The sequence below is a fragment of the Gasterosteus aculeatus genome, chromosome 8, assembly GCF_964276395.1.
Source record: "Gasterosteus aculeatus chromosome 8, fGasAcu3.hap1.1, whole genome shotgun sequence".
Taxonomy (NCBI): domain Eukaryota; kingdom Metazoa; phylum Chordata; class Actinopteri; order Perciformes; family Gasterosteidae; genus Gasterosteus; species Gasterosteus aculeatus.
Window position 1 is genome coordinate 17,262,675 of NC_135695.1, and position 26,274 is coordinate 17,288,948.

The 26,274-nt window shown below is 46.0% G+C and overlaps 1 protein-coding gene across 1 annotated transcript in view; it reads left to right on the forward strand.

Moving 5' to 3' along the window:
- The window catches only part of agbl4 (AGBL carboxypeptidase 4), a 201,981-nt gene that overhangs the window by 80,882 nt on the left and 94,825 nt on the right, over nt 1-26,274 (forward strand). The window contains exon 4 of the mRNA XM_040184981.2: nt 2,751-2,845. Coding sequence (XP_040040915.1) covers nt 2,751-2,845 — 95 coding nt within the window. The remainder of the gene's footprint in view (nt 1-2,750; nt 2,846-26,274) is intronic.

Genomic DNA, 26,274 nt, shown 5'->3' on the forward strand with positions numbered 1-26,274 from the left:
GACAGCATTGGATGTTAATCTCTTCTAACTGCTCCAAGCCTAATTAAATCTTCTAGGGCAGCACACACAAATACACACGCGTGTTCTAAATTGATCCTGGTTGTGCACAAGTTTTAACGATCTGGAGAATTGGGCCCGCAGCAGTTTGTTTGATTCTAAATCAATGACGTTCTCTGTGTGTGTTTGTGAGCGTACGAGTGCGCAGAACAGCAATATAATTGCTCTCTTTTAGTTAGTTCATAGACGAAAATGGCTTCCTTGCTTTCACGCGTCTATCAGCTCACACGGCTCATGACTATATTTGTTTATCCCGCTAAAAAGGAAGGACCTCAATCATTCTCCAGAAAGCTCACCCCACCCCCGACACTGTGGTAGCTTTTTAGTATACATTGATTCTGGTTTTGATCTTGACTCGATAAAAAAAAAAGTGAATCAAAATCAAAGAGGCAAAGAATTCTCATACATGAGTTTTTTTGCTGATTTTAAAGCATTTGAGAAACCAAATCCACAAACATTTATCTATGTGCTCGCATTTGTGATAAGCTGTGGTCTTAGCAGACGGAATCGCAAGGACAATTTCATGCAAACACGAATACAAAAATTGCCCTCGGTCCTCTTGATACTGAGTAAACGCCTTACTCCAACTCTGCACTTGGAATCGTTGTGTTTGTTTGGAGTGGAGAGAAAAAATGTCCTGTGTGTGAGGTGCTTAAAAACAGACAAAACTGAAGTTACAACAATCAACAATTCCAACCGTCTGTCTGTAGAAAGCTGACGAGAAGCTCCTGCAGGAAACCCTGAATGAGGCTTTTAGTATTCTATGAGCAGGTATTACGCTACAGAATCACAGTAAAGTCTTGTATCCTTTAAAGAGGTAGAAAACACCTCCCCGGCTGGTCTGTTCTTGTCAAAGTCAAACCCCGGTTGTTTTCCTGCTTTGCTTTCAAGCGCCTCAAAGTTCCTCTTGTCTTGCAGGTTGAAGACAAGACTCTGTGATCTGATGTTTTAGTCGCCGCCTGAACCAAGATCTCCTTCTTTAATCTGTTTAGCTTCAGTGAAATCAGAGACTTCTACACGCCGTGTGCCTCCTTCCTACCAGCCCACCTGTCTGTGTCCTCCACATCTGTCCACTGAGCCAGTAGAGTTGATTCTCTTTACCTCTCAGTAACTTTCTCCCTGCCACCCCTGTTGAGCACGGTCGTGTTATCCTGTGTCTCTTTGTGTCAGTCACTGCTCTGTGTTATTACAAGCTGCAGCGCCTTCTTTTCTCTGCTTTGCGCTCTCCCACCCCCGTGCCGCGGATCGCTTCGCCTGCGACTCAGCCTCCCTCTCTGTGTCTGCGTCTCCCGTCCGGCCTCGGCCGCCCCCACCTGAGTTAAAAAGGCCGGACAAATAGATTACAAACGGTGGGAAGAGTAGAGCTAAGGAGGAAGACAATCTGAATTTGCTGTGGGTAAAGAACGAGGAAGGAGGCTGTGCAGTCAAAGAAAGGCAGTGGAGTCAGAATAAGGCTTTTTATTTGCCTGAGGCGGGAAAAGGCTGGAAAGTAGCTCCTCGCAACAGATGTGCAGGGCAGTAAAGTGTAATTGAAATGCCAGCAGCAATGGTCTTATCTCCCTGCTACAGGAGCCTGCTGCCAGTCTCAACATCAGTTAGATGTCATTTTACCTAAGTCGGAATCAGCTTGCCACAAGCCGCAATCCCCCACTCCTCTGATGCCGGGCAGGAGAGAGAGAGGGAGAGAAACGGGTGAGGGGGGTGGCGGGGAGAAAGGGGAGGGCGGGGGAGTCTGTAATAGGATTTCAGTAGCACCCAGTTAACTTCCACCACCTGGCTTAAGTTGGTAATTAGATATGCCCCATCAATAGGATTCATTTACTTCACCGCAGTATTACCGCTGCCATTTATTTGACTTTTTAAAAAGAGTATTTATTCATTTCTCCCTGCACATTTTGCCGCTCCTCCTGATCCTTATCATGCGTGCTGGAGGGAGGCGGGGGGGGAAGAAGGGAGGAGCTGTTCCACAATATTTCAGCTCAGAAAGAAGGTCTTCGGTCCGGAGGAGGTGGAGAGCCAGACGCCGTGGCTGTCCTCCGAGCTCCAGGCGGAGCTTAATGTTCCGGGCCAGGCAGCATCCCCCCCGGGGGAGAACCGTAATGTCCTCCCAGATTAGAGGCCGGCGCTCCTCGGAGGGGCTGCCTTTTATCGGGAACTTTGTTACTGCGACATGGGATCATCTGCGGGACATTAAAGCTGCCCTATCTCCTCACTGTAATGTTAATGTGTGGTGATGCGGTGTGTTGTAGTGGAAGGGTTTTAATCTCCCCTGAGCTGCTTCTGCTGCTTGTTGCTTTATATTAAACAGCCACTCTGATTTAGCAAATGTAATATAATTACATTTTGTTCATGAATTTTACAAGGTACATTTTGGGGTGAAAATGAGCTTAGTGCGGTGCAGTTAAATGAGAAGGAGTATTTGGGCAATATTTCACAATAAAAATAAATCTTGACATTATCTGAGAAAACTAATCTTTGAGCTATTTTTCACTTTCACTGTGATGTGTGTAACAATAAGTCTGTAATGCTCAAGATCTGTATTTCATATAGTATATAAGATATTTAACATGCATTGTTTGAAAACCAGCCCCTTGTTTAGGATTGTGACTTAAATTAAGTTTTATCAAATGCTAAATTGAGACTTATTCATTTGTGACTTTAACGAGGCTTCAATGTTCTTCACTGTCTTTCAGAGAGTCATTTTCAATGTGGTCAACTTCTCCAAGACCAAGAGCCTGTACAGAGATGGCATGTCTCCTGTGGTCAAGTCTACCAGCAGGCCCAAATGGTGAGTGTGCAGCATGAGCATCAATTCTACCAGCATCATTTGGAAGAGAATGCTCTGCGCTTCACTGTCATTTCATCTGAAACCAAGAATTTACGCACCTCTGTACGCAACTTTGAAAAACTTTTCTTCTTTGCCCAATAGTACACACTCCCCCCCCTCCCCTCACAGACACACAAACACACACCAGAGACTGATACTTTAGATTTCCAGAGTTGATGCGTCTGGGCACATTAGCATGTGATCCATTGGTTGCCAGTAGGACGGCTGTCTGATGTAATAACGCCTGACGGATGGATGCAGAGATGTGCGAGTGTGTGTGTGAGTGTGTGTGTGTGTGAGTGAATGCTTAGGTGTGGCAGGAGGGAGCGGCGCTGGTGCAGTGGGGGCCGGACTGCCAAGCAGGCTGGTGAATGCAGGGGGAGGGTGTAGGGGGGAGAACAGGATGGCGTGATGAAGTGCTGCCGTCCAACAGGAGCCCTGACATCTGTCACCAGCTGATGGAGGGCATCCGCGGGAAAAAGCCTGGCATCTGCCACCGCCGAGCCGCCTGCGTCTGCTAGCCTATAGCGCCCGCGCCGACCGTACCGTAGCGCGCCGGTCACAGGCTAATGGGGAGAGACAATGGGCACGACACCGTGGACAGGAAAGATGAACTGCTGTCGACGATACGGCACAGCGCAACACGATGCGGCTCGGCCGGCTCGCTCTCTCTGTTCTTACTGGTTGCAACTTTGCACTTAGTGCACTGCTTTATGTGTCTCTGTTCTTTCTTTCTTTTTAAGTGGCAGCCACAGCTATCGTTCCATCCCGAAAACTGTATCTTTATTACAGTGAAGCTTTGAAATTGGTGTTATTCCTCTTGTGAGTGTAGTTACTCCGTCAGTTGCTGTGTAGACGCTTTAAAGCAAAGTTCCCGTTTCTACACCTGCGATAACAGTTGAATGCACTGGTAATGGGACAGGCATTTTGTGCCATGTAATTATCGTCCCACTTTCTGAATGCCTGATGAGTTAATCTGAGCAGTAGCCTTGTTGGGTCATTCAGGTCTCAGAGCTTTCTTTAACACGCTAATCATGCAACCCTGGCCATGTTTATGTTGCAATAAGCTCTCATAAATAGATATTTAAGTGACAGACACGGCAGGAGGTACCGTTGCAGAGGCCTGACTCCAATTACATCCCCGGGCTAATACAGTTTTAACCGCTCCTCTCAGCACTGTGGCATCCAAAAGGCCTCATGTGTCATGCACTTATAGAACCATTTTCAACTGTCTGGGGCTTCCAAGACTGCAGCTGACATTGTTTGTGTCGCCACAAAGTGGTCAAGATGCTTTTAACACAGCCTCCTCCATTTGACTTTCCACGAGCACAACAAAGCACCGACAGCTCCTAAAGTAGCAATCTTCTTTTTGACAGTTACAGATATGGAATAAATAAAAAGGCAGAGCCTGGATTGCCTCGCCTGTCTGATCCAAACTCACACAGGACAGGGAAAAGAGAGAAAGAGAGAAAGAGAGAGAGAGAGAGAGAGAGTTTGGAGAAAGAAAAAAGAGATTACTGTGACAGGTAGACAGGGGGAGAGAACGAGAGCGAGAGGTACCAGGGAAAGATTTCTCCCCCACAAGCCAGCAGTCCACGTCTGCATTTATCAAAATCATCGGCCCAGGAGTTGAAGCCTTTATCTCCCCGTGCAGGTGCCTTGTGTCCTGGGGCCTCAGCATCGCTCGGTGCTGGAGGCTGCAGAGCTCGGCTGGCCTCGTCTCGCCTGCGAGAGAGACAACTGGCAGATTACAGTCCTGCAGGACGTTCACTGCTACAGGTGGACGGATCTGTCCTCTATCCCTTCTTCCGTCCCCCCTTTTCCATTCCAACCTTCCCTCCTTGGGTCCGGATTTAATGTAGCGCGTTGAACGACGAAGTGACGAATGATGGTGTAAAAAGGAGTGGGGGTTTTATTACGTGAACAGGATGCCCTTTGCACTACTTCGTAAACTACCAGCGAAATGAATACTACCATTTGTCATTAAAGGAAAGCAAATTAATTATATACCAGTTTCTCGACTTAAAAACGATCAGCTGCTGAATAAAAACAAACCACCTTCATCTTGCAAACATTAGCTGCAAGATCCATTACTCACCCTAAACACCGACGATAGTACATCTTTGAAATCAAATTGGCGCCTGTGAATTTTAATTGACTTTAAGATCAAAGTGAAGAAAAAAAAGACGTTTTTTTTTTAAGAGACTAAACCATATTTTCTTGAATGAGTGGAAGACAACAGCCCCCTTGGGGACACTAGGTGCCAACCTCCCCGTGGCCCGCTAGTTGAGAGACTGCTAGAGCAAAGAATTGCCCGGTATCCTTATTTCCCGAGATAGCCAATTAGAAAGTCAGAGAGCGTGGTGTAATGCAGCTGTTGGAGGCCGGGATGCTGGGGGTGGAAGTGGGCAGGACGGCTGCATGAGACTGACCGCGTCTACCGCCAGATGCTCGGCACAGAGTCCCGTCTGGAGCGGAGTAGGACGAGGCACTTTAATTTAAATTTAAAGTTATATCCATCACAGCTTCACACAGTCCAAAGTGACATTTTAAATATCTTGCTTTGTCCCACCAAAGCACAATTGCTCTTTTTGCTTTATAAAAATGCTGAGATTATTATATCAAGGTTTTGCTCAATAGATTTGTTACGGTTTTATTCTGATTCCATATAACAAAACAGCCATAATTCAATTATTGACTCTACAGCGACGTCGTCATTGACATTTTTGCCTCATGTATGCGTCACTCAAGACAGAAGAGAATGAAAAAAACGCTATTTAAATTGGGTGCCGACATTATTGTCCCTTCGAACCCACATCTTTACATCATTTCTAGCTTATTAGATCTGTGATGTGTAATATACCGAAATGGTTCTGATCAGTCGTGTCTCTTTTAATTAACTTTCCACTTCTTCGTGAGTCCGTAGGTGCGCGGATAAAAATAGCTGCACCTCTAGCTGAGCTAACAGATGAACAGTGGGGAGTTGGAGGAAATGGGTTTGCCAAACATTGCTGCTAAAGTTAGGAAACCAGCCAACCTTGATCAAGGGTAAATGTCTTTCCTCTTCTTTTACAGAAGGTTACAAAAAAACACAGGAGTGCCTCTCAAGCAGTCGTGCTCAGCTCCAAGTCAATCAGTCTGTTAGTCGGGGCAATTTTGGTTTTCTACCCAAATCCTTCCTGTAAGCATGCGGGGCGACACCGTAGTGAAATTCTATTTGGAGATGTCAGCATCTCCGTCGTGGTGCGTGTTAGCCGTAATTGTTCTGTCAATAAGCACAGCTTCGGCCTGCCTGCGTCCCCTTGCCACTTGTTAAGCCCTGTCAGAGGGCGAGGGGTGAGGAGGGGTGTGGCAGGGTGAGTTAAAGAGGGAGGACACCTCCGCTGCCCTGTGTGTCTGTCGTCGCACAGCTTTCTTTTGTCCTTATGGTGTTTTTTTTCCTCCTTAAAACTCACTTCTTCTCCAATTTCGGCCTCCTGCAATTTCTCTGCTTTGTTTTGGTTCTTCGGCACTAAATCAGACCTTGTTATCCTGGAATTGAGTTCTTTGTGTCAGTGTTCTCCCACAGTGCTTGGATCTTCCATGTTATCAGATCTTCAGCTCCACTTAAAGGTGTTTTATGAACTTAAATCACAGACAAACACACACACATCACAAAATGTCGGGCTCCCATTTCTCTGAACAAACCGTACCGCACTTTTACATAATATATGAATTCCAATGAACTGTGATCATTTAAACACAAATCCATCAAAGGTGACGGGAAGGAAATCGAACCGGTGGTGCTGCACAGGAGATGCTGGAGACCCACCGGGTCCACACACACACACACACACACGCAGCGCTGCTGGTCCTGCAGTCTGAATGAAAGTGCACACGCTGCCTCATACAGAATCCTCTCATCCGGCGCACCCCCCATCCTCTGCGGCCCGAGACAGTCCCTCTCTCGGGGACAAAGTGTCAGGCAGCAAATTGAAGGTTGTGTGAGAGCTCCAGCGGACCCCCTCCTGACTCCTCCCTCCGTTCGGGGTGTCTGCACCGCCCCCCCTCGCCCCTCCCCTCCCCTCCCGCAGCTGAGCCACTCGCCCAATTAACCGCGTGGTGCGCCTTTTAATAATAGACCTTTTAATTGTAGACAAATGAAGAGTGATGTAAAATAGCAAATAGCTTGTGCTAATTAATAGGGGAATTGAACGCTTGTTAATTAAGGGCAAACAGGACAAGGACCGGCTCGAGTAATTTCAGCAATAAAACCGAGACTAACGATTCATTTCCAAAAACGGACTCGCTTCATAAAAACATGGAGCGAACCCCCCAGTTTGCTGTTTGAGAACCCCCCCCCCATCCCGGCTTGCACTACGACCACCGTCTTCCCTGCACTGGATCCCCGTGGGAATATCCTGGATTCCAACACAGGAATCCTCACAGATATTACGCATGAAAACAAAACCCAACTATAGAGTGTCTTAAAAATGTTCAGCAATTTTGTCTCTGTGGTACGACAAGACTTCTAGGTATTAACACGATGCACGCAAATAAATCCATTCCCCATGTTGCAGTTGATTTATATTGCAACCAATTCAGGAAGCTGTTTAGCTGTAGCGCGCCTTCACCTGTTCCCTCATCGCTCATCTCCCTGCGGTCGTGCTTGTAAGACTCCAGGCTAAAGGGAAAAGAAATGGATTGTCAGCCGTGGCTTCACACATTCACCGGCTCCCTCGAGAGACCGCGGGAGCTTTACTCTCTTTTTTTTTTTTTTTTTTTACGTCCATGTCTCTCAATCTCACAGCTTTACTGCAATGTTTCACTGGAACATCATTTTCATTACACCTTTACTGCGCCCGCGGCGTGTGTTTTAATTTAAAACAGAGAGCGAGTTTTCGTGCTGCTTCTTCACTCTCGACCCGGTTTTGAAGTGGGAACCCGTAGCAATCATTCGACAGACAGAGAGGCTATGGCTTTCATATAAGATTCTTAGATTAAAAAAATGTTATATATGATGTTCCCTCTCGCCGTCAACATTGTCTGTGCGATAAGGGAGACGGACAAAATCTTTTAATAAAAAAAAAACCAAGGAGAAAGGGAGAGACGCACATGCGCCTAATTATCTGTCACCAGTCTGACCGCCGAGAGGAAATAGAGTGATGTATGAATGTGAGTGAATATTTGCAGGAGGAAAAAGACGATACCTGATGTACTGTCACTGCAAAAGTCACTCGGCAACTCTGTGTGAGAAATGTGGAGCGGTGTTCATGCTCCGGGGGAAATTACTTCCCGTTCCTCCTCACTCCAGTTGTCTTTAAAGACCTGAGAGAGAAAAGTGATCACAAAGCTGTATTTTGTTAGATGAAATGGCACCTCCCTCCGTTTCATCTCCTCCATTCCATCTGGGCAGGACGAACCGGCGAGGGAGACGGAGGATGAGAAGCGCCAATCAGAACAATCAACAGCACACGCAGCTCCCTTGTTCACAGGAACTCATCTGCATGCTGCCACAGAAAGTGAAAGAGGATTATGTGGGAGAAATAATGGGGCAAAGTGGGACAAATAGATTAATAATCTTCCAGCTGAGGATAAGGACGCGCGTGAGTCGGCGGGCGTGCGAATGTGCACAATGGCAGGTGTTTATGCCGAGGAAGTCGTACAGGAATAAAAAAACAATGAAAAAAACAGGAGTAGGAGCAAGCGGCATTGCGACAGACAGGGCAACGTGCTCCTGGCTCTCTATTCAACCCACAAATGACTTACCTGGACAGTTTTATGTTTGCCTGGAGGAGAATTAAAAAGGCACTTTTTACAGGCTGGGTACCCATGTGAGCGAACCCCCCCCCTTGTTCCCCCGCCGCCCTGAAAGCGCTCTAATCTAAATGCTTTTGTCAGGGGAGATTCGGTAGATTGCAGCAGGCAGAGGTACAAATTGGTTGTGTCATCTCATAATGAACTAGGTGAGGCGTTGCAGTTTTCCTGCAGCCAGCAGTCCCCTGATTACTGTACAGTAAGTCAGCGCCGGCCTTTTAGTATTGCAGGCGGAAGACCTCACCTTCACCCCCTCTTTGTTCAGGCAGCACTGCAAGTGGGACACGGGACAAATTCTCTCCCTGAAGGATTTCCACACACGCGAAATACTGCACACGTTTACACTGCATACTGTATATAGCAGGCCAGCCTGCAGGCAGTGCAGATGCCTGGCTACAGCCAGTTCGAAGCTCATTGGGTGGGCTAAGCCCGGTGATGAGTTGACCCCCCTGACTCCGACTAAAGGCTTATGGGTATCTCAGCGATTCCACAAAGCCTTTTTATCAGGTATTTATGGGACACATTAGGACATCTTGTGCGACTGCTTGATGTCTGCATTCTTCCCAACAAATACGTCTGTATTCGTGTGTGTGAGACACTGGGATGAAGTCAGATGGTCAGCTGAGGGAACTAAAGTCAACTCTAATCAGAGTTGCTATCTTCTCATTCTGCACTCATTGCTGCAAGAAAAGAATCTCTCTGGATGTGGATCGATCTTAATTAGCACTCGTTGCGGTCCTTTGTCTTAGGTGGCTGATGTTTGAGCATCTCCCCGTGTCACCAAACACACTCCTACCTTTGCTCTCACCCTTTTTTATTCATCAGTGCCATGGATGTGTTGCTGCTCCTCTTTGTGCTGCTCGAATGCATCCGGTTGCGGTCTTGACAGAGTTCAGGTCGCGAAAGTTTTCTTTTGAGAAAGAAAAGGGTTGAAACATGAATGGTTTGTTTACTCTCCCTCTGTTAGGCTTATTGCATTATGCCTGCACACTGTCATTATTATTTTGCCAATGTGTGTATTGGGGCGAGTTGCAATCAGATCATTTTGGGCTGTTGTGATAAGTCAAAATAGTTAAAGCAAATATCTGAGAAAGTAATCCGTACCGTCCGTACAAAACAAAAAAGATAAATAGTTGTCACTCAAATGACAGATATGCTACTTTATATGTATAGACAGATGTATTTACATCCCTGCCATGGGATGTGTTTACCTTCAATCTGGGATGTGGTCCTTTATATCTAAAAGTTGAATTGTCTGTCACCAGTCCGTTTGTAAAATAAGTATTAAAAAAAAACTGCAAAAAAAACTGCACAATACAGGATAAAAGCTCAAGCTGACAGAAAAAAACAGCACTGTGCCGGCTATTAAGCCATTGTTTTCCTATATAGAGAAAGCCATGCCAGCCAGCCAGTCTGTTTGAGTGTGTGTGTGTGTGTGTGTGTGTGGCCCCGGGTGTGTGCATGACATGTGCACACGGTTTCCACTGTGAATGTGTGCATCTGTTTGTACTCGCTTGTGTTTGTGTTTGTCAGCATGTTTGTTGACGACACTGTAGGACATCAGGGTGGGATTGCTCTGAATGTGAGGAAACAGCTCATCTGAATATAGATGGGTCCCATCTGGAGGCGGTTGGCTTTGGCCCTTCATAATTTTGTAAGCAGCTAAGCATCTGGGGCCCGCTAATGAAACTAAAGGCACGGGAAAAGGCCCTGGGCTGCGGGCGGGCTGCCTGTAGATGTCTGGATTGGACGGGGGAGGGAGGGAGGGAGGGAGGAAGAGCGGAGGGAGGAACGGATGGAAGGGGACGTGGGCCTGGAAGAAAGTGTGCTGAGAATATCAGAGGCCTTAAAGAGGCCGTGATGGCTCCTCTGAGAGAACACGCAAGGAAGCCAAGTAGGCCATTAGGAGACCGAGCTATAAAACGGAGACAGTGGTGTCCTTATTGTGGCCCATTAACTTGTATGGTCATGCAGAGAAAGCTGCACGGCCTGCCTGTGTAATGAGCAATATAACGATGCCACACAATAGAATGACACACGGTTAAAAGCGGCTAACTACTAGCATTGGATTTCGGGAGCAGTTTAAGTCCCTAATACAGCAGCTCACATAAAAGGGAATCCCACGTGGATCTTCTCCCCTGTCACTTCTCATATTTTCTTCACAGATGCATGAAACAGTTTTTCATCTTTTTTGAAGAAGAAATGTGATTTAGGAAAATGTTTGGTGTGCATTCTGTGTTTTTCCACCACTGCTCCCACCGTTTGCTTCACATCCTCTCGCCCTCCCTCCAATAATGTCTGTGACCCTGAGCAACTGTACCGTCCACAGTGGCCGCTGCTTGTGGTTTGCTTAGACAACGGAGAGCCACACACCCTTTTCTCTTTAACTTTATTATTATGGCCCCGTTATTCCTCCCTCAGCCTGATTTCCCAAAGGAAATGAAATGAAAAAGCAATTGGTTCTCCTTTTTATTACTGTCATCTTTGTTTTCTGTCCCAGAGAGTACGATTGCGTGATCTCAGAGAGTTGCACTTTTACCCCCCATCCGGCGTCACAAGGAAGAAAAACAATAAGAGGGAAAATAACAATCAGCATCATAAAAAATAACCTGTCAAAAGGAGCGTGTCTAAAACTGGAGGGGGCGCCGGCACGGAGACACCCGCCAGTTGTTTATGACGGGATGAGTCAGTCGCGAGTCTGGTGGCGGCCTCCGCTTTCTGCCAACTCCCACCGTCTAGGAAAAGATGTTTTGGAGGAGATTAGGACCACAGGCGGTGGGGGGTGGGCGGAGGGATGTGCAAGGAGGAGGCAGAAGTGGAAGGGACGGGGAGATGGTGGAAGGTGAGAGATAGAACGGGGGAGGGGGGGGGGGGGGGGTGACCGCTAAAAGAAGAGGGGGTTAAAGGATAAAGGAGGACGTAGAGGGTGGAGGAGGATTCCTCCGCCGAGGTTCCTCCCAAAGCCCGCGGAGACATGCTGACGGGGGATCAGACTCCTCATGCACAGCGCCTCAAATCATTTATTCATCGGCTTCATTAAGACAGAATTACAAGGCTGCTTAAGGACCCCCAGGTCGCTCCCAGCTCTCCGTCACCACTATTCTTAATGAAAGCCTCCGGTGCGTCATGACTGTCAGCTGTTTATGGGCGGTAATATTGTGGATTTTTGAGGAACAATTACTGTCACTCAAAGGACAACTTTGACAACATTTTATGTTAACTCAGTCACATTACGTCGTGAAGTTGTTGTGTCACTTTCCAGGGCGGTTCGGTGCGGCAGCAGATGTGTGCGGCGCTGCTAATCAAACGTAATGACTGATTTATGCTAATTTAGCATCGTTCTCATAATTAATGCTTGTGATTTTCCGAAGGCAGATAGTCGCCTCCTTTTACAGCCAGTGTCAGTCTCTACAGTATCCACTCCCTATCTCATCAAACCTCAGCCAGCAGACAGTGCAACACAACAGTGATTGTCCTCAGGACCTTCACACGTGTAATTATAACCGAGGAAGATAATTAAGGAGGCGGAGAGGAAGACAGATCTTGTCATTTAGCGAACAATGCCGTCCAATCTACTCATGTGCATTCTACTTCCACAATTATCAGCTGACATGTCGGCGCAATCAGCTGCAAAGCTCCTCGCTCGGTTGGAAAGCCATGAATGTCAACACACAACCCCCTAATCTTTTCTACGATCCAAACACGTAAATGACATCCGAATATGTGAGTCATGTTGCTGAAATCTCGCTTCCTTTTCTTCCAATCGGTCCGTCTAAAAGCTGCGATAGAAACTAACATGGCAACGTGCTCGCCATGGCCTGCGGCGAGGCTCTTATGTTGTGTTTGCTGTGTCCACCATCTTAGCCTGAGATGCTATCAGTCGCTTATTAACAGGTAACACAATGTATGACTGGGGTTGATCAAAATGTTGGCAGTTTTGCAGGGATTTGGGCCATGAATCAAGAGAGTTGGACAAATCCAATGATGGTGCTGGATGAAAAGTTAAGGGATCACCACAGTTATTCAGTTTCAAACCGAGCGGAACAGAACAGAATTTAGAATTCATCATCTAGGAATCGTGGACATCTGTACAAAATCTCTTGAAAATTGATCTGATATTTGTTGTGATATTTTAGTCCACAGGCAGCAGCCTCCCAGGAGAAATCTGTTTTAGCATTGCTGAACATATTTGAAATGTATATATATATATATATATATATTTACCATATCGATTAAAGAAAGATGTTCTACACCGAATGATTGGCCCAACTCAAAACTTTTCAAAGGATTTCGGTGTAGCTGTTGAATACTTTCTCCTTCTTGAGTGCGAACTAGAACTAAGCTGAATATGACTTTAAAGGCAGAAGCAGTAATCTGTGGGCATGTGTGGGCTAGAAGCACAAACTTGTAGACCCGTCACAGAGAACGAGATACACAGATTGAGAGTCTATAGAGTCGAGGCATAGGGGCCCACTGAGGCATTCTGTTCAGTCGGCTGTGAAAACGAATGAATATATAAATAGAAATGTTTTTAATGCATCCCGCGGGCAGGTCAGGGTTTGAATTTGTTACCATTTTTTTTTCATGTGGCTCTGGGATTTAAATATTGAACACACAGACAGGATCCCACACGCTCAATAGCCAACCCTGTCTCCGTCTCTCCGCGAGGACACGGGACGTCAGTCAGGGGCTCATTGGTAGAACAGGGTTGTTTTTCTGAATCAGACCATCAGCGGCCAAGAAACTTAACCGAGTTGTTCCCTTAGATCGGCGTGCGGACGTTGAAGTAATGCCCGTTTTCTCGGCCCGACATCGTTGAAAGTGAGCAGAGAATTCGATTTTAGCGAGAGCAACAAGTTTTAGACCGCCATGTGGCGTCTCCCTGCCATGTGCTCAAGGAGGGTGGTAGTCGGTGTGTGTGTGTGTGAGTAGGTGTTTGTGTGTGAGTCTGTGTGAGTCAGAGAAAGAAAAACTAACGCGAACTAAAGTGACTCACACTGAACTCAAATGAAACCAAACTTCTGTTTCTTCCATCTAACAATGGGCCACATTGCAGTATAAAAATATCAATGTGTGTGGACCACATGTATGGACCAAACCTCCGGTTGTAAATGTCCAAAAAACGAAATGTTTACACAAACTCGTACATTCACATCTCCCTGTGCATGTGTGTCTGTGTGTGTTTATTTTTGTTTGCACTCTTCATGCGGTTTGGCACCTTCCCACCTCCCCTGGCCGGCCCAGCAGCTGGCAGGCAGAGATTGCCCACTCATCAAGCCAATTTATCACCGGGGGGCCCACAGGGTTCAAGAGGGGGGGGATTCTGTCAAAGTCCGAGTCGAGGAGCCCCCTCACTCCTTCAACACTCGCGACCCCTTCCACGACCGGTGGCGAAACTTGGCCGGTGAGCACTTGAAAAGGGTTCGTTGTGCGAGTGAAGTACCACAGATAGTCTGACAAAGGCTTAAAATAAAGAACAAGAGCTAATGCGTTTGGCAGCGAAGCGAGCCGCTCCATGTTTCTTTTGGTGCGTTTGGGATTCCTCGGGCCGGGCAAGGTGCCCCCCTTCTAATCGAAAAAATACAGTGTTTGGAATTCTGCTGCTGACAGACACAAACACGGCAAATTCACTCTTTCTTGCCAAGAGCAGCCTTCAATCCTCACTAAATTATTAACCGACAGTAAAATACCGGCTGTCACCTTGGTTCAGTGGCGGGTGTTTTGCGATGCTCCGGCAGGCGGCTTTTGGTTTGCTGAGAACCGGATTGCTTTTCTTAAAGCTTCGACATTGGACAAGCGGCTCCGGCGGCTCCTGATGGGCAGTACGGCCTACAGAGCACAGGTCACTCTACTCGTGACCTTAAGGTTTTCACGGTCAGGTCTCTTTTTATTTTTATTTTTTTTACGTCTTTGCACCTCTTCACTGCAAATAAGTAATCCTGAAAAAAAACTCCCTCCGGTGCTGGTAGTGTCCATCCCTGGTCTCCTTCCTCTGTCTCACCCTCCCTAACACATTCCCTCCCTCCTTTGTCCTACTTAGCCAGTTACTGCAAAATCACTTATCTTCACCTTGCTTCCTCTGTCTCCTGCTAATACACATTAGCAGCCAGCAGCCATATGTAATAGGACTGTGCCTTCCCCTGCTGGTGTAATGGCTTCCCTGACACTTCTCCCATTAAATTTGGTCAGGCGGCGCTGCACAAGAACCCTCTGCACACTCTAAAATATTGTTATATAACTACGATAAACAAGCCGGCCAGTTTTGGCGACTTTGGGAATATCGCCCTGACTGTTGTTGGTATCCGTTTGGTTTGTTGTCTCCTTCAACCTCGTGTTTATTTCTTTCCATTGTTAGTTTTTGGGGTTCAGTTCCTCCCCTCCTCTCTCAGACTCACCTGCCTTGGGCTGTAAACCTTTTTACCGGCGGATTTAGGGACGTGCGGCAACATTTATGAAGCTCATCAGATTACGACGTGACTAAGTGGACTTGTCTGCTGTATTTAATGGCCCCCGTTTGTAATCTCCCGTATCTCTACAGTGCCACATACAGTAACCAGATAGCATCGGGCCGCTCCTTCCTCTGCGTGTGGTGAAACCCGGGCCGAGTCCCAGATAACGCGATCATCGGCGGCTTCCTTAACTGTTACCGTGACAAACGAGAGCGCCGATCCCGGCCGATAAGCGGCGCGTTCTTTTGTGTAATTAAAACAGCTTGTCTCACGGTGGTGAGGGGGTCATTCTGGAGAATGTTAGAATTAAAGCAGGTAATTAAGTAAAGCTCCAGATAAGAAACCCCACAGAGATTGCTTCTTCAGCCAGTAGGGAAGGCAAACTTAATCTATCCCCTCTGCAATCCCACAAGGTCGTTCACTTTATTAAAGTCCGATGCCGCTGCCACTGCCCACCAGCCAAACATGATGAAATATTTTATATACCGGTTGGGAAGGAGGGAAAGAGGGCGGCGGGGACCATTGCGTGACTACAGCGGCCGACAGCACAAGGTAAAAGTCTTATGACGCTGCCTCGACACAAAATAAGGTAATTAAAGACTGCTTGTTATCTTGTGGATGCGAACAGGAGAAGAACTTGTAGCGACGAGCACCTTGACAAAGATATTTGTTTGGCCAACGGAGTGTGGCGTTAATTATCACAAGCTGATTAAAGGCACCGAGCGGGAATGGATGTCGTTTGTCTTGCCAGCCGTAGACTACGGCAACCAGCCGGGGTCATTATTTTAAGGGCTCTTCTGGGCTATTTTTAGAACTGGGTGCCTGGTTTCCCAAATGATCCTGAGAGGTACACACAGGTACAGTCAAATGTCACGTGACCGACTTGTTAGTAGTTCTGAACGCTTGTGAAAACACTCACGGATATACATGCATACATGTCGCTATGAGTTACAATATACCTCCTAAATAAAACTCAATACACACACTAATGATGAGAGTGTTATTGAGATTTTAATCAGAAAAGTACGTATAGCTGTTATAGCTTTGAAATGGAAGCACTGAAAGAACATATTAGCATAAAATAAAAAAATGTAAAGTACTTAGTAAAGTAGTTAACGTATAAATTCCGTTTATTAACATAAAAATAACATTTAAAAAATGATATTTATATTCTAAATATTCCAACATCTCTGCTTTGTATTTGTCAGACTAGTCTGATACCCGACACTCTTAATCTTTCTTTCTCTATCTCACACACACACACACACACACACACACACACACACACACACACACACACACACACACACACACACACACACACACCTACACACACAATGAAACACACACTAACGCAACCCTCCACAAGCCCTCTCAAGGCCAGGAAAACATATATGCCCATTTTCCTATTTGATTGGGTGTCAGCGTGGGGAGGAAGGGGACAGGTGTGATGCATAAAATGACCCCGCAACTCCATCACACACACGACAGCTTTATGGTGAGGAGGTGTTTCAATCACGCAACTGCCCCGGAAGGCATCAATCAGTACACACTTGCAGGCACACACAGTAACATGCACACACTTACTGCGGACACGAACCGGTTCATGTTAAAGTATTCACATCATGGTGGCAGGAAAAGGGCAGCAGAGCAGGTGTAGTATAAGTTCAAACTTTGCCGCAGGCACAAAATACTAAACTTAAACTCAGATATGGGATTTTCTTTTTATTGCAACATGATTAATTATTGTAGGGGGTCTCGGTGCTTCAAATATTTATGAAACTTTGAAAATTGAATTTGCCATGTACACGTACGGAATATTAAAGAAAGAAGAAATTCCTCCAATGAACCAATAAAAATATATATTAAGAACATGAAATACAAGTTCATAATAACAATAATAGAATCATTTCAAACACAACAGACCCAGGCGCACAGTAAATGTACTCTATAATAGAAGTGACTGCATGGGTCCATTAGGGGATAATCTTCTATGGAACATTTGTACCAGCAGTGTGGTCCAGTGAGTAAGGAGACCTTCAGCTGGAGAGCTTGGATCCCCCCTCATGTAGTCAGGTGTTCACTTTGCTGTTTTGTCCTTGTGCGTGAGACCATGAACACCCACCAGCCTCACGGGTGCTCTTCTGTACCAGATTTTTCCAAGCAATTAAAAACACTTCTTTCACCTTGGGGCAGCTTTTTCAACAAAAAAAAAAAGAAAACAGGTGTTGTGATTAAATACCCCAAAAAGCCTATTTGATATGTTGTTTGAATATATCGGCGTGGCTCAATTGACCCAAACCCTGGATGTTGCACCACCTCTCCTGCAGCCATGTATCTCTAACCAGGCAAAGAGCACATCCGCTCACCGCGTGACTGCAGCATGAGGCGGACACGCCTCTACTGCTGTTTGTGTGAGAGAAAGAGATGGAGACAGAAAGGGAGGGTGGTGGGCATCCATCCTACATGCATGCATGTGTGTGTGTGTGTGAGTGTGTTTGTGTTTGTGTTGCGAGGGGTTAAATGAAAGTCAGCGTGCACACACGGGGCATCATAAGCAGACAATGAAAAATGAGAGTGGAGAGGCTGTACAGCCATTTTTCCTGTGGGAACAGCTACAAGCAGGCGTACTCACCTTTGGTGATAATCGCTGTGTGTGTGTGAGCGTGTGCTTGTGTGTTTGTGTGTTTGTTTCAATGTGTAAAAGCAAAAAGAAAACTGCTTATGAAAGATAACAAGCGCAAGTTTCTGGCTTTTGGAGGGTTGGAATTGTGTTGTGCGTGTGTGCGTCTCTTTGTGTGTGGGAGATGGACCGACATTAACCCGTGCCATTTCTCAGAAGCACCCGTTTGATTAAAACACGAACCAATTTCTGGGAAATCTCATCTTCAAAGAGTGTCAGCTTCCAACTCCGATAGGTTGAAACGAGCCTTGAATGAACGTCGATGTTAAACACGCGTTGGTTCATTTATTTATGGTCCAGCTACAGTGTGGGAGGTTTCTAAGCTGAAAATGTTTACTAAAGTGCAGCAGGTCGGTATGATTGATCAAATTCAGAGTTACACTCCGATATAAAGTAGCACATAACTGTCTAATTAAACAAACGCAACTTTGTTTTACTTTAGACATTTTGATTAACCTACCGTTGCTTTTTACTTTTACAACCATCTCCTCTTCGGCTCGGCTGCACCGTAGTATGTTGCGGCCTTTCAGATCTTTTTTTCTATAAAACAGTAGCTATTGCAGTTGTTGTTTTGAAGGAAGTTTGCTCTTTTGCCCTTGAAAGGAAATGAAAGGTAGGCAGCCAATAGCTACTTTTCCCCCTGTTATCTTTTTTCCCCCCTGCGTCGTTGCTTTAACCGCGCGTATAGTAAGTGCAGAGCGCTGCACAACTCTTCGTCTTGATCGGCTGTGTGCTGAAAGCAGCACGTCAGCAGCACAACACCGCCCGAGTCCTCCTTCAGCGGCGGCCATGGATCCGCTCTGCCACCGTACGCCTTTGAGCTCAGACACATCTTTGCAGTTCTCGCAGCCCGATATTTACAATATATAAATGTGTGCGTAAGAGGGAAGACAACAGACTTAGAAGTAGTAGTGAGTGCAGAGATGTCTTGGAGGTCGTGTAGGTTTTCTACGGCCGATAGTTGGCTGGTACTTGGCTATTCGCTCACAAAAAATTGTTTTATGTGTTAATGTTAGTAACATCAGTGATACACTGGACCATAGCTATACATAGCTGTAGCTATTTTTTGCCCTTTTGCTCGCCATTCCTTTGCAATATCTGCTGAAAAACACATTTCAAGTCTCTCTAAAGCCTCAAGAGTGATTCAAATCCGTCGGCCATTGTTGAACAAAACTATTAGCCAGCAGAGCAACCCAATATTCCCACCACACACACGTCAAATTTCATCAATTCACTGAAATGTTTTCCCAGGGGAGTTAAAACGTGTCTGCATCATCATCGTTACAAGGATGAGAAGGTCCACCAACCTTCGGAATGACAGCGATCAAGCTTTTAAATGAATCCAAGCTGCCATAAACGGTGCAGCGTCTTTTGAAGAGAGGCCAGCTCCAGCTGCTCTCCTCAGGACTGTATGTGGGTGTGCGCTTGTTCGGCACGTCCCTTGTACTTCAGTCGCTCCTGTTACAGAGGAACAATTTACAGCTTTGTTTTGCGCCTAAAAGACAAAAAAAAGTCACCTCTTAAACGTGAGCACGTTCGTTGTGTCCAACGGCGATGTAGCAATGCGCCACAGTGGGCCGTGATGGATGTGGGCAATGCAAGCAGCACAAATAGCGTTATTGGCAGTGTGATTAAACGAATCCCCTACCCCCCCCCCCTACCCCCTCTCCAAAAGAAAAAGAATGCCAAAACTGTAATTTGTGACATCATCAAGTATGCAGAGTGGAACTGCTCCATAGACGATGCATTTAGAAAGCCGTTTCAGATGAGAGTGAGGGCACCCTGGGGAATGTTCTGAGTAGATCAGTACATTTGTTTTATTTCAGGACTGTGAACACCACCATAGAAGGAAGCTCATTATGTGCAGAAGGCATGAAACCGCAACAAACGTATCCAAATGTATCACAACGAGCAGGCATCGCGAAAGGTGTGCCGCAAGGAGCAACACCGGGAGCTCGACAGTTGGCCGGTTCCTCACAGGCATGCGCTGCAAACAGCCTGAAATATATGCAATTGTCCACCCAGGTGGTGTCTCTGGTGGCTCTGTCACTCAACAATAAAGGCCTCAGCATGATTCCGTGCGCTACTTGCACATCACAGTCTTATTCCCCAGTGCCGCGGCAGTGAGGAATAACTTGCATCCGTCTAGTTGGTCTGCTCTCATCTCATATGAGTCCAAACGGGGCCGTGCTGACAAGCAGCGTTTGACTCAGTCAGAAACCGACACTTAGCGAACGGCGAGAGACGCAGGCCGTGGACGTAGGAAGGGGATAGAGATAAGATGACGTCTCGGAGACAGAAAGCGAGACAGGCCATTCCACCACACGAGCATGTGAAACACTGCCAATCTTTTTGTCTGATGGAATAATCAGCATGCTCTCGACAGGAGAGTGAAAATTGACATTCACGCACAAAAACATGCTGGAGCCTAGTCAATTAGGGGTTTGTTTTTCTCACTGTGCCATCCATTTGCATACCGTTTCCCACGAGAAGGTGCTTTTGATGTAGTTAGACGATCCCGGTCAATATGATATTGTGTGAATGTGTCTTATTAGCGCGCAGCTCGTGCAGATGGGGAAAAGGTCATAATGTTTCTTTGTTCCCATCGCTCTTTTTCCTCAATTAAGGCTAATCACCAGAGCCCGACATTGATCCAGCCTCACAGCCTTTTCTCATGCTTGGATTCTGGTGATCTTTGTTGTGCTCGCGCGGGTTTTTGTTAATGCATATTCATGTGAGTACTGGCATATGTGCGAGGGCAGCCAGTCAGAGACCGGGAGAATCTTCCCCATGCATGTGCCGGCGTGAACATGTGTGTAAGTGCCATTCTGTGATTTCCAGCACATCGAATGATTTACCTCTCTGGTGTAATGGAGCAATTTCTCTCTTTTTTCCCCTCTATTTCCCATCTCCCATTTTCCTCCTCTTTCAATCTGCGGTAAAATATTCTCCCGTTTAGCTCTGTGACAAGTCATCTGTCACTCAGTACAGCAAGGGACAGCATCTTCTGATGGACAGGGCCCACTGTGTGTGTGTGTGTGTGTGTGTGTGTGTGTGTGTGTGTGTGTGTGTGTGTGTGTGTGTGTGTGTGTGTGTGTGTGTGGGTGTGTGTCTCTGTGCATGTGGATGAGAGAGAGAGACTAAGCTGTGAATGATGAGACCATTGTTGTTGTTGTTTTATTTTTAAAGAGCACAACTTTCCAAAGTTAGCAGATCTTCTTTGGTGAACAACATATTTATCTTCTGTCAGATTGTGCACCTCATATTGACAAAAAGATTGACATATCTTGCGCCATCCTACACATCCATCCCCAAGAGCAGTCAGGCCTTTTCTTTCTGACTTTTTTGTCTCAAGGGTTGTTTTTATTTGTGTATCCATGACAGTTATTGAATTTTGTAGAATAAAGTTGGGGAGAGAAAAAGTTTTTTGAGTGTGCAGACACAGTTCATATGCTCGTCGTTCAATAATCAATAATGCCTTTTATTAGTCATCGTGTTTTATTGAAATCAAAGATGACTTGCAGAAGTTGTCTGTTTCTGGCAGACATTAAATAAACTGATGTTGCTGCCACAGAGGAGAGTATCTGCTTTGACGTTTGATCTTGTTGTTGAAATGTTCTTACATATTTGAGCCCTCGGCCTTTCCAACAAAGTTTACCAATTATGTTAAAAACAATCTTATTCTTGCATAATTGGTAAGATAAAAGCAGCTTCTTTTCCCAGACAGTTATTTCAAACCACGTGATCAACAAACTATGTTGAAATGTAGTATGAGTGATGCAGCCTGATACCACACAGGTTTACAATAAACACTGCAATTATATACGAATCTATATTTCTGTCATTTTCATCAAGTCCCATGAAAAGACAAAAAATAGCAGTGAAATAGTGTCTGTATGGGTAATATAACATAAGTAAGTTAGAAGTAAATACACATCTGATGATCTAGTAAAACACATGGTGTGTGTGTGTGTGTGTGGGGGTGTGTGTGTGTGGCGTTGACTCAAAGGAAACTAGTGTGCATGTTTATGTAGAAATAACTTGTCCAGCCTGGTTCATCGATGGGCTAAACAGCTGTTGGAAAACAATGGCGCTTTTGGTACTAAGACTGGTACAATACTGGTTATTAGGGTCTATTCATAGTCGTTTTTTGCAAAAGATTAAAAAAAAACGTATTTCCTCAGCCTGCAAGGTGTTCATGTTTTATCCTCTCTATATATGTTCATGGGTTTGCCAAAAATCAAATAACAATGTGTCAAGTGGGAATGGCGGTCCGCTCTCCTGCAGGCAAATGACCCGCCCGTTTTCCTTATTTATTCTTCTCAATGCAAATGACTTTTCTTTTCAAACAAACCTATAAAATGCAAGCACTATATCAGAGCAGATGTCTGCTTGTTTTCTGTACTCGTGTCTTCGAGGGTTCGGCGGGCAGCTGTGTGCTGTGGTGGTAGTAATAGGCGGCCCTTTTGAGAGCCGCGGCTCTGGCTGCTGCAGCCACAGGCACTCTGCTGTAATAGCCTGTAATTCCTTCTGTCTCGCACACGCAACAACACGGCCTGACCGCACGCGCTCACTGACGATCACACACACACACGCATGTGCAGCAAGTGAAAAGGGAATGGCTTTTGTCACGTCCACCCGACGGGGAGGGGGTCACCGTGTTTCACCTACGATGCATTGACCTGTGCCTTCACACACCTTTGGATACGGAGGAAAAGACCGTTGGCAAAGGTCACGAGAGTTCAGGAGCCGCAGTGATTCAAGGTGCGTGTTTGTCTCCCGCAACATGTGGCCCTCGTCTTCACCACAAGCCATGACCACCGCGATCAGCTGCAAGAAAGCGCATGTGTGTAAGGACTGTGTGTGTGTGTGTGTGTGTGTGTGTGTGGTACAGGTGCCAGACTCTCCCCGTACAGCCCCGTGGCGGCCGGAGAAGTTAATTGGCAGCATCTGGCTGTCTGAGAGCCCGAGCGCCCCCCATCCACCCGCCCCACCCTGCTCCTCCTCCTCCCTTCCCAGCCCTCCCCTCCTGTGGGGGGCTGCTACCCCTGGCACGCACATGGTGACACCAGTCTGGCTGCAAGCTGTGAACGCGAAGTGTGTGTGTGTGTGTGTGTGTGTGTGATATACCGGGGAGTATGGAGGCAGACAGGGCGGCCGCGCCCCCAGCTGCCACCGCTGTGCCAAGGGAAATGCGAGCAGACAGGATGGCATCTTTGTGCCAAGGCCAGCAGGGCCCTCAGGGAGGATGGAGAGGGAGAGGAGGAGGAGGGGGGGTACCGAGGGAAGGAGGAGGCAGGAGGAGGAGAAAGACAGTCACAACGTGGGTGTTCGCATGCTGATCAGTCAATAAGCGTCCGTGGTGTGGCGTCAGTTCCGTGGCCTCGCAGTAACCTCCGGCGCCGTCCACCAAACACACATCAACCATCAAGTGAAAAAAACATTGTGCCGTGGACGGCTTCCAACTTTATTTGACACGCTCATATTCACCTGATTACATTATCATTGGGTCAAACATTAATGAAATTAAATAATTAGCAAAGGCACATACATATGCTTCAAGAACTTACTTTTTTAGAAGGTGCTTTAATGACTTATTATATATATATTCACAGTTACCACTATCTCCATGAACGCACTGTCACACAGATATTTTCCCACATCTCAGTTCACAAGTTCCAAACTAGGCCACCAAGGTGCTCCATGTCACCGATCGTTTCACGTTCGTTGACAATTTCTCTCTGAAAATATTTCCCGTAGAAAACTTGAAACCTCCGATCATCACTCCTGCCGTGGTCTGTGAATGGCTCCAGAAACTTTATCTACTATTTATTTGTTGATTACCACCCGCTTTTAGTCGCAAACAAGCTTTTTTCGAACAATATCGTTCAAATCGCCCCAGAAAAGCTTGAAACCTTGTCGAGAACCACTCATTGCTCTTCGACTCATGGGGAGAAGACTTGGGTTGTGACGTGAGTGTTTCCAGCGGCCAAAGTGAACTTACTATTTAGTTTACTATTATTAATCCTATATTTGATGTCTAACTTGCAGCAACTTTGCCACTGCACATCTTCAACAACTAACCGGCCAAGTGGGAAGTAGATGGAAATGAACGGTTCTCTGGATATGAAGGAAGTACCTACATACATATAATATACAGATTTTAAATATTTTTTTCAACAAGCCTCAGTTGGTTAAATAAGCTATTATTGCAATATCTGCAACACTGATTGTGACTAAAGGATAATTCATTATTCATGTTTCCCATCGTTGCATTATTCAAACTGTTAGTTTGGTTTCTACAGCGAATTGATCCGATCAGTGTAATGGACTTCAGGAGGTGAGCTCATCTCTATGTGGAATTTAATAAAAAGTGGTTTCAGAACGTATCATGTGTGTTTCATTGCCTTCACTGACTAAATTTCCAGAGAGAATGATCTCATCGCTCTGAGACCCAAGTCCTCACACACACACACACACACACACACACACACACACACACAAACTCATAAAGAGGACACAGCAGCAGTGATGCTTGATCTTGGATCACTCATCCAGTGTGCCAGTCAGACACAGTGACATCAGACTGTATTTTTGTCAAATTTTTCAGTCATCTCTACTGCAATGACTTCATTTGCAGAAACAAATCATACACTTACAACAATTTGGCCAGAGCACACTCGTGACATATCTAAAAGGGAACTCGAGATCCACTGGAAGTGTAGCTCACAGTTTGAAGAGCTAACAGCAATAAGAGTGCAAACTAGTGCTGACTGAGCTAACGGTGTTTACCTTGTGTGGAACCGGAAGGGGTCGCAGGGGAGGGGAGGGGGTTCAGCGCCGCGCGGGACGAGCCGCTGTCACGCGCTCAAAGGCTCTAAAAGCGGCAATGTCAACAAAGCGCGGAGCATCTCGAAAATGGCAAAACACAGTTGGAGAGCGTCGCTCCTTGTTCTCACTGTGCTCCAAATCTAGTAGATTTCATTCTTATAATAAAAAAGACAATGAGCAAAGAAAGAAGAGTCAGTGGGCGTGGTCTGTCCTGAGGTATAGAGGCCATTACTGATGGACTAATGGACACATATGCCCCACCTTGGTAATCGTGGGTCTGTGTGTGTGTGTGTGTGTGTGTGTAGTGTTTTTTTCTTTGTCTGTGCGTATGTCTTGTCTGGAACATTGTTATTATGACTTAGTCTGGCGCCAGTCTGTCTATTTGTTACGAACTCATAGACACACACACAAACACAATAATGTGATGGGAGTATAATGTTGCACTCTGGGAAATGCTGCATCACACAATATAGACGGACGGTCTCTTCGCTCTGCTTTCTCAAACTCAAATGCACGCGCGCGCGCGCACACACACACACACACACACACACACACACACACACACACACACACACATGCCCGGTCATCTCCTCTCACTCCCAGAAGCCCACACACCATCACGGCCCACTGGGGGCTTCACACTGACATCATCATTTTATTGGATGAGTGTGTTTGATTTTCTTTCATTACGTCTGCTTCCTCTGTACCCCCCATTATTACAGACGAATATGCACCTGCCCTGTTGCCCCATAGGGGACCAGCGGCGCCAAAGTGGCGGGGGCCACGGTGATCATCTGCTCCCTGCTAATTGCCCTGCCCATGCTCCATCTAGCCGAGACCCCCGTGGGATCTGCATGGGGCGTGTTTCAAGAATGGTTAACTCCTGTTGAAGATTGATGTGGTTAGGTAGAAGAAAGTATACAGTATTTAAAATAATCATGAATTGGAAAAGCCTTTTATCTTCCAATACATGTGTATGCTCTGCTTTTTTTTAACCTATTTTTACATTCAAGCTGCTTTATTCAGCAGTTTCTTCCCTCACGGTTCTGTTTGTGCTGTGTGCAAATCGGAGAAGATGGTACACGCTGTTTTGTACTGTAGTGTTTTTCTGTTTCTTTTAAAAGCAGAGCTCTCTCTCTCCTCTCTCCCCTCACTCCAACATGTGGCCCTCTCCTGGTCCATCCCGGCACTGTCACAAATTATAAATCTTAAATTGATTTATTTTTGTACAAAAAAAGGTCAAACTATTGAAAAAGCAGTTGTGATTAAAACACTCCAAAGAGCTTCTTAAATCAGATCATCTGTAAATTATTAGGCACCTAAAATGACAAATTAAAAACCCCACTGGGACGTAATGAGATAATTCAAATTAGAAATGAAAAAAATAAAAAGATATTCTTCATATATTTCACTTTATGCCACCATCTGAGGAAGCAGCTACAGTAAATCCTCCGATATTTTCCACTGTGTGCCCCTCAGGGGTGATAAAAGTGTCCCGTGTCAATGTATGAGTGCTGTACATCTCCCGCAGATTTGAGAGTGGAACACATTAGGAGTTTGAGCTGACAACCAAATTCAGAGAGTATCCCAGCAACATTTATTTTTAAAAGGTGCTGTCCTCAACTTAATGC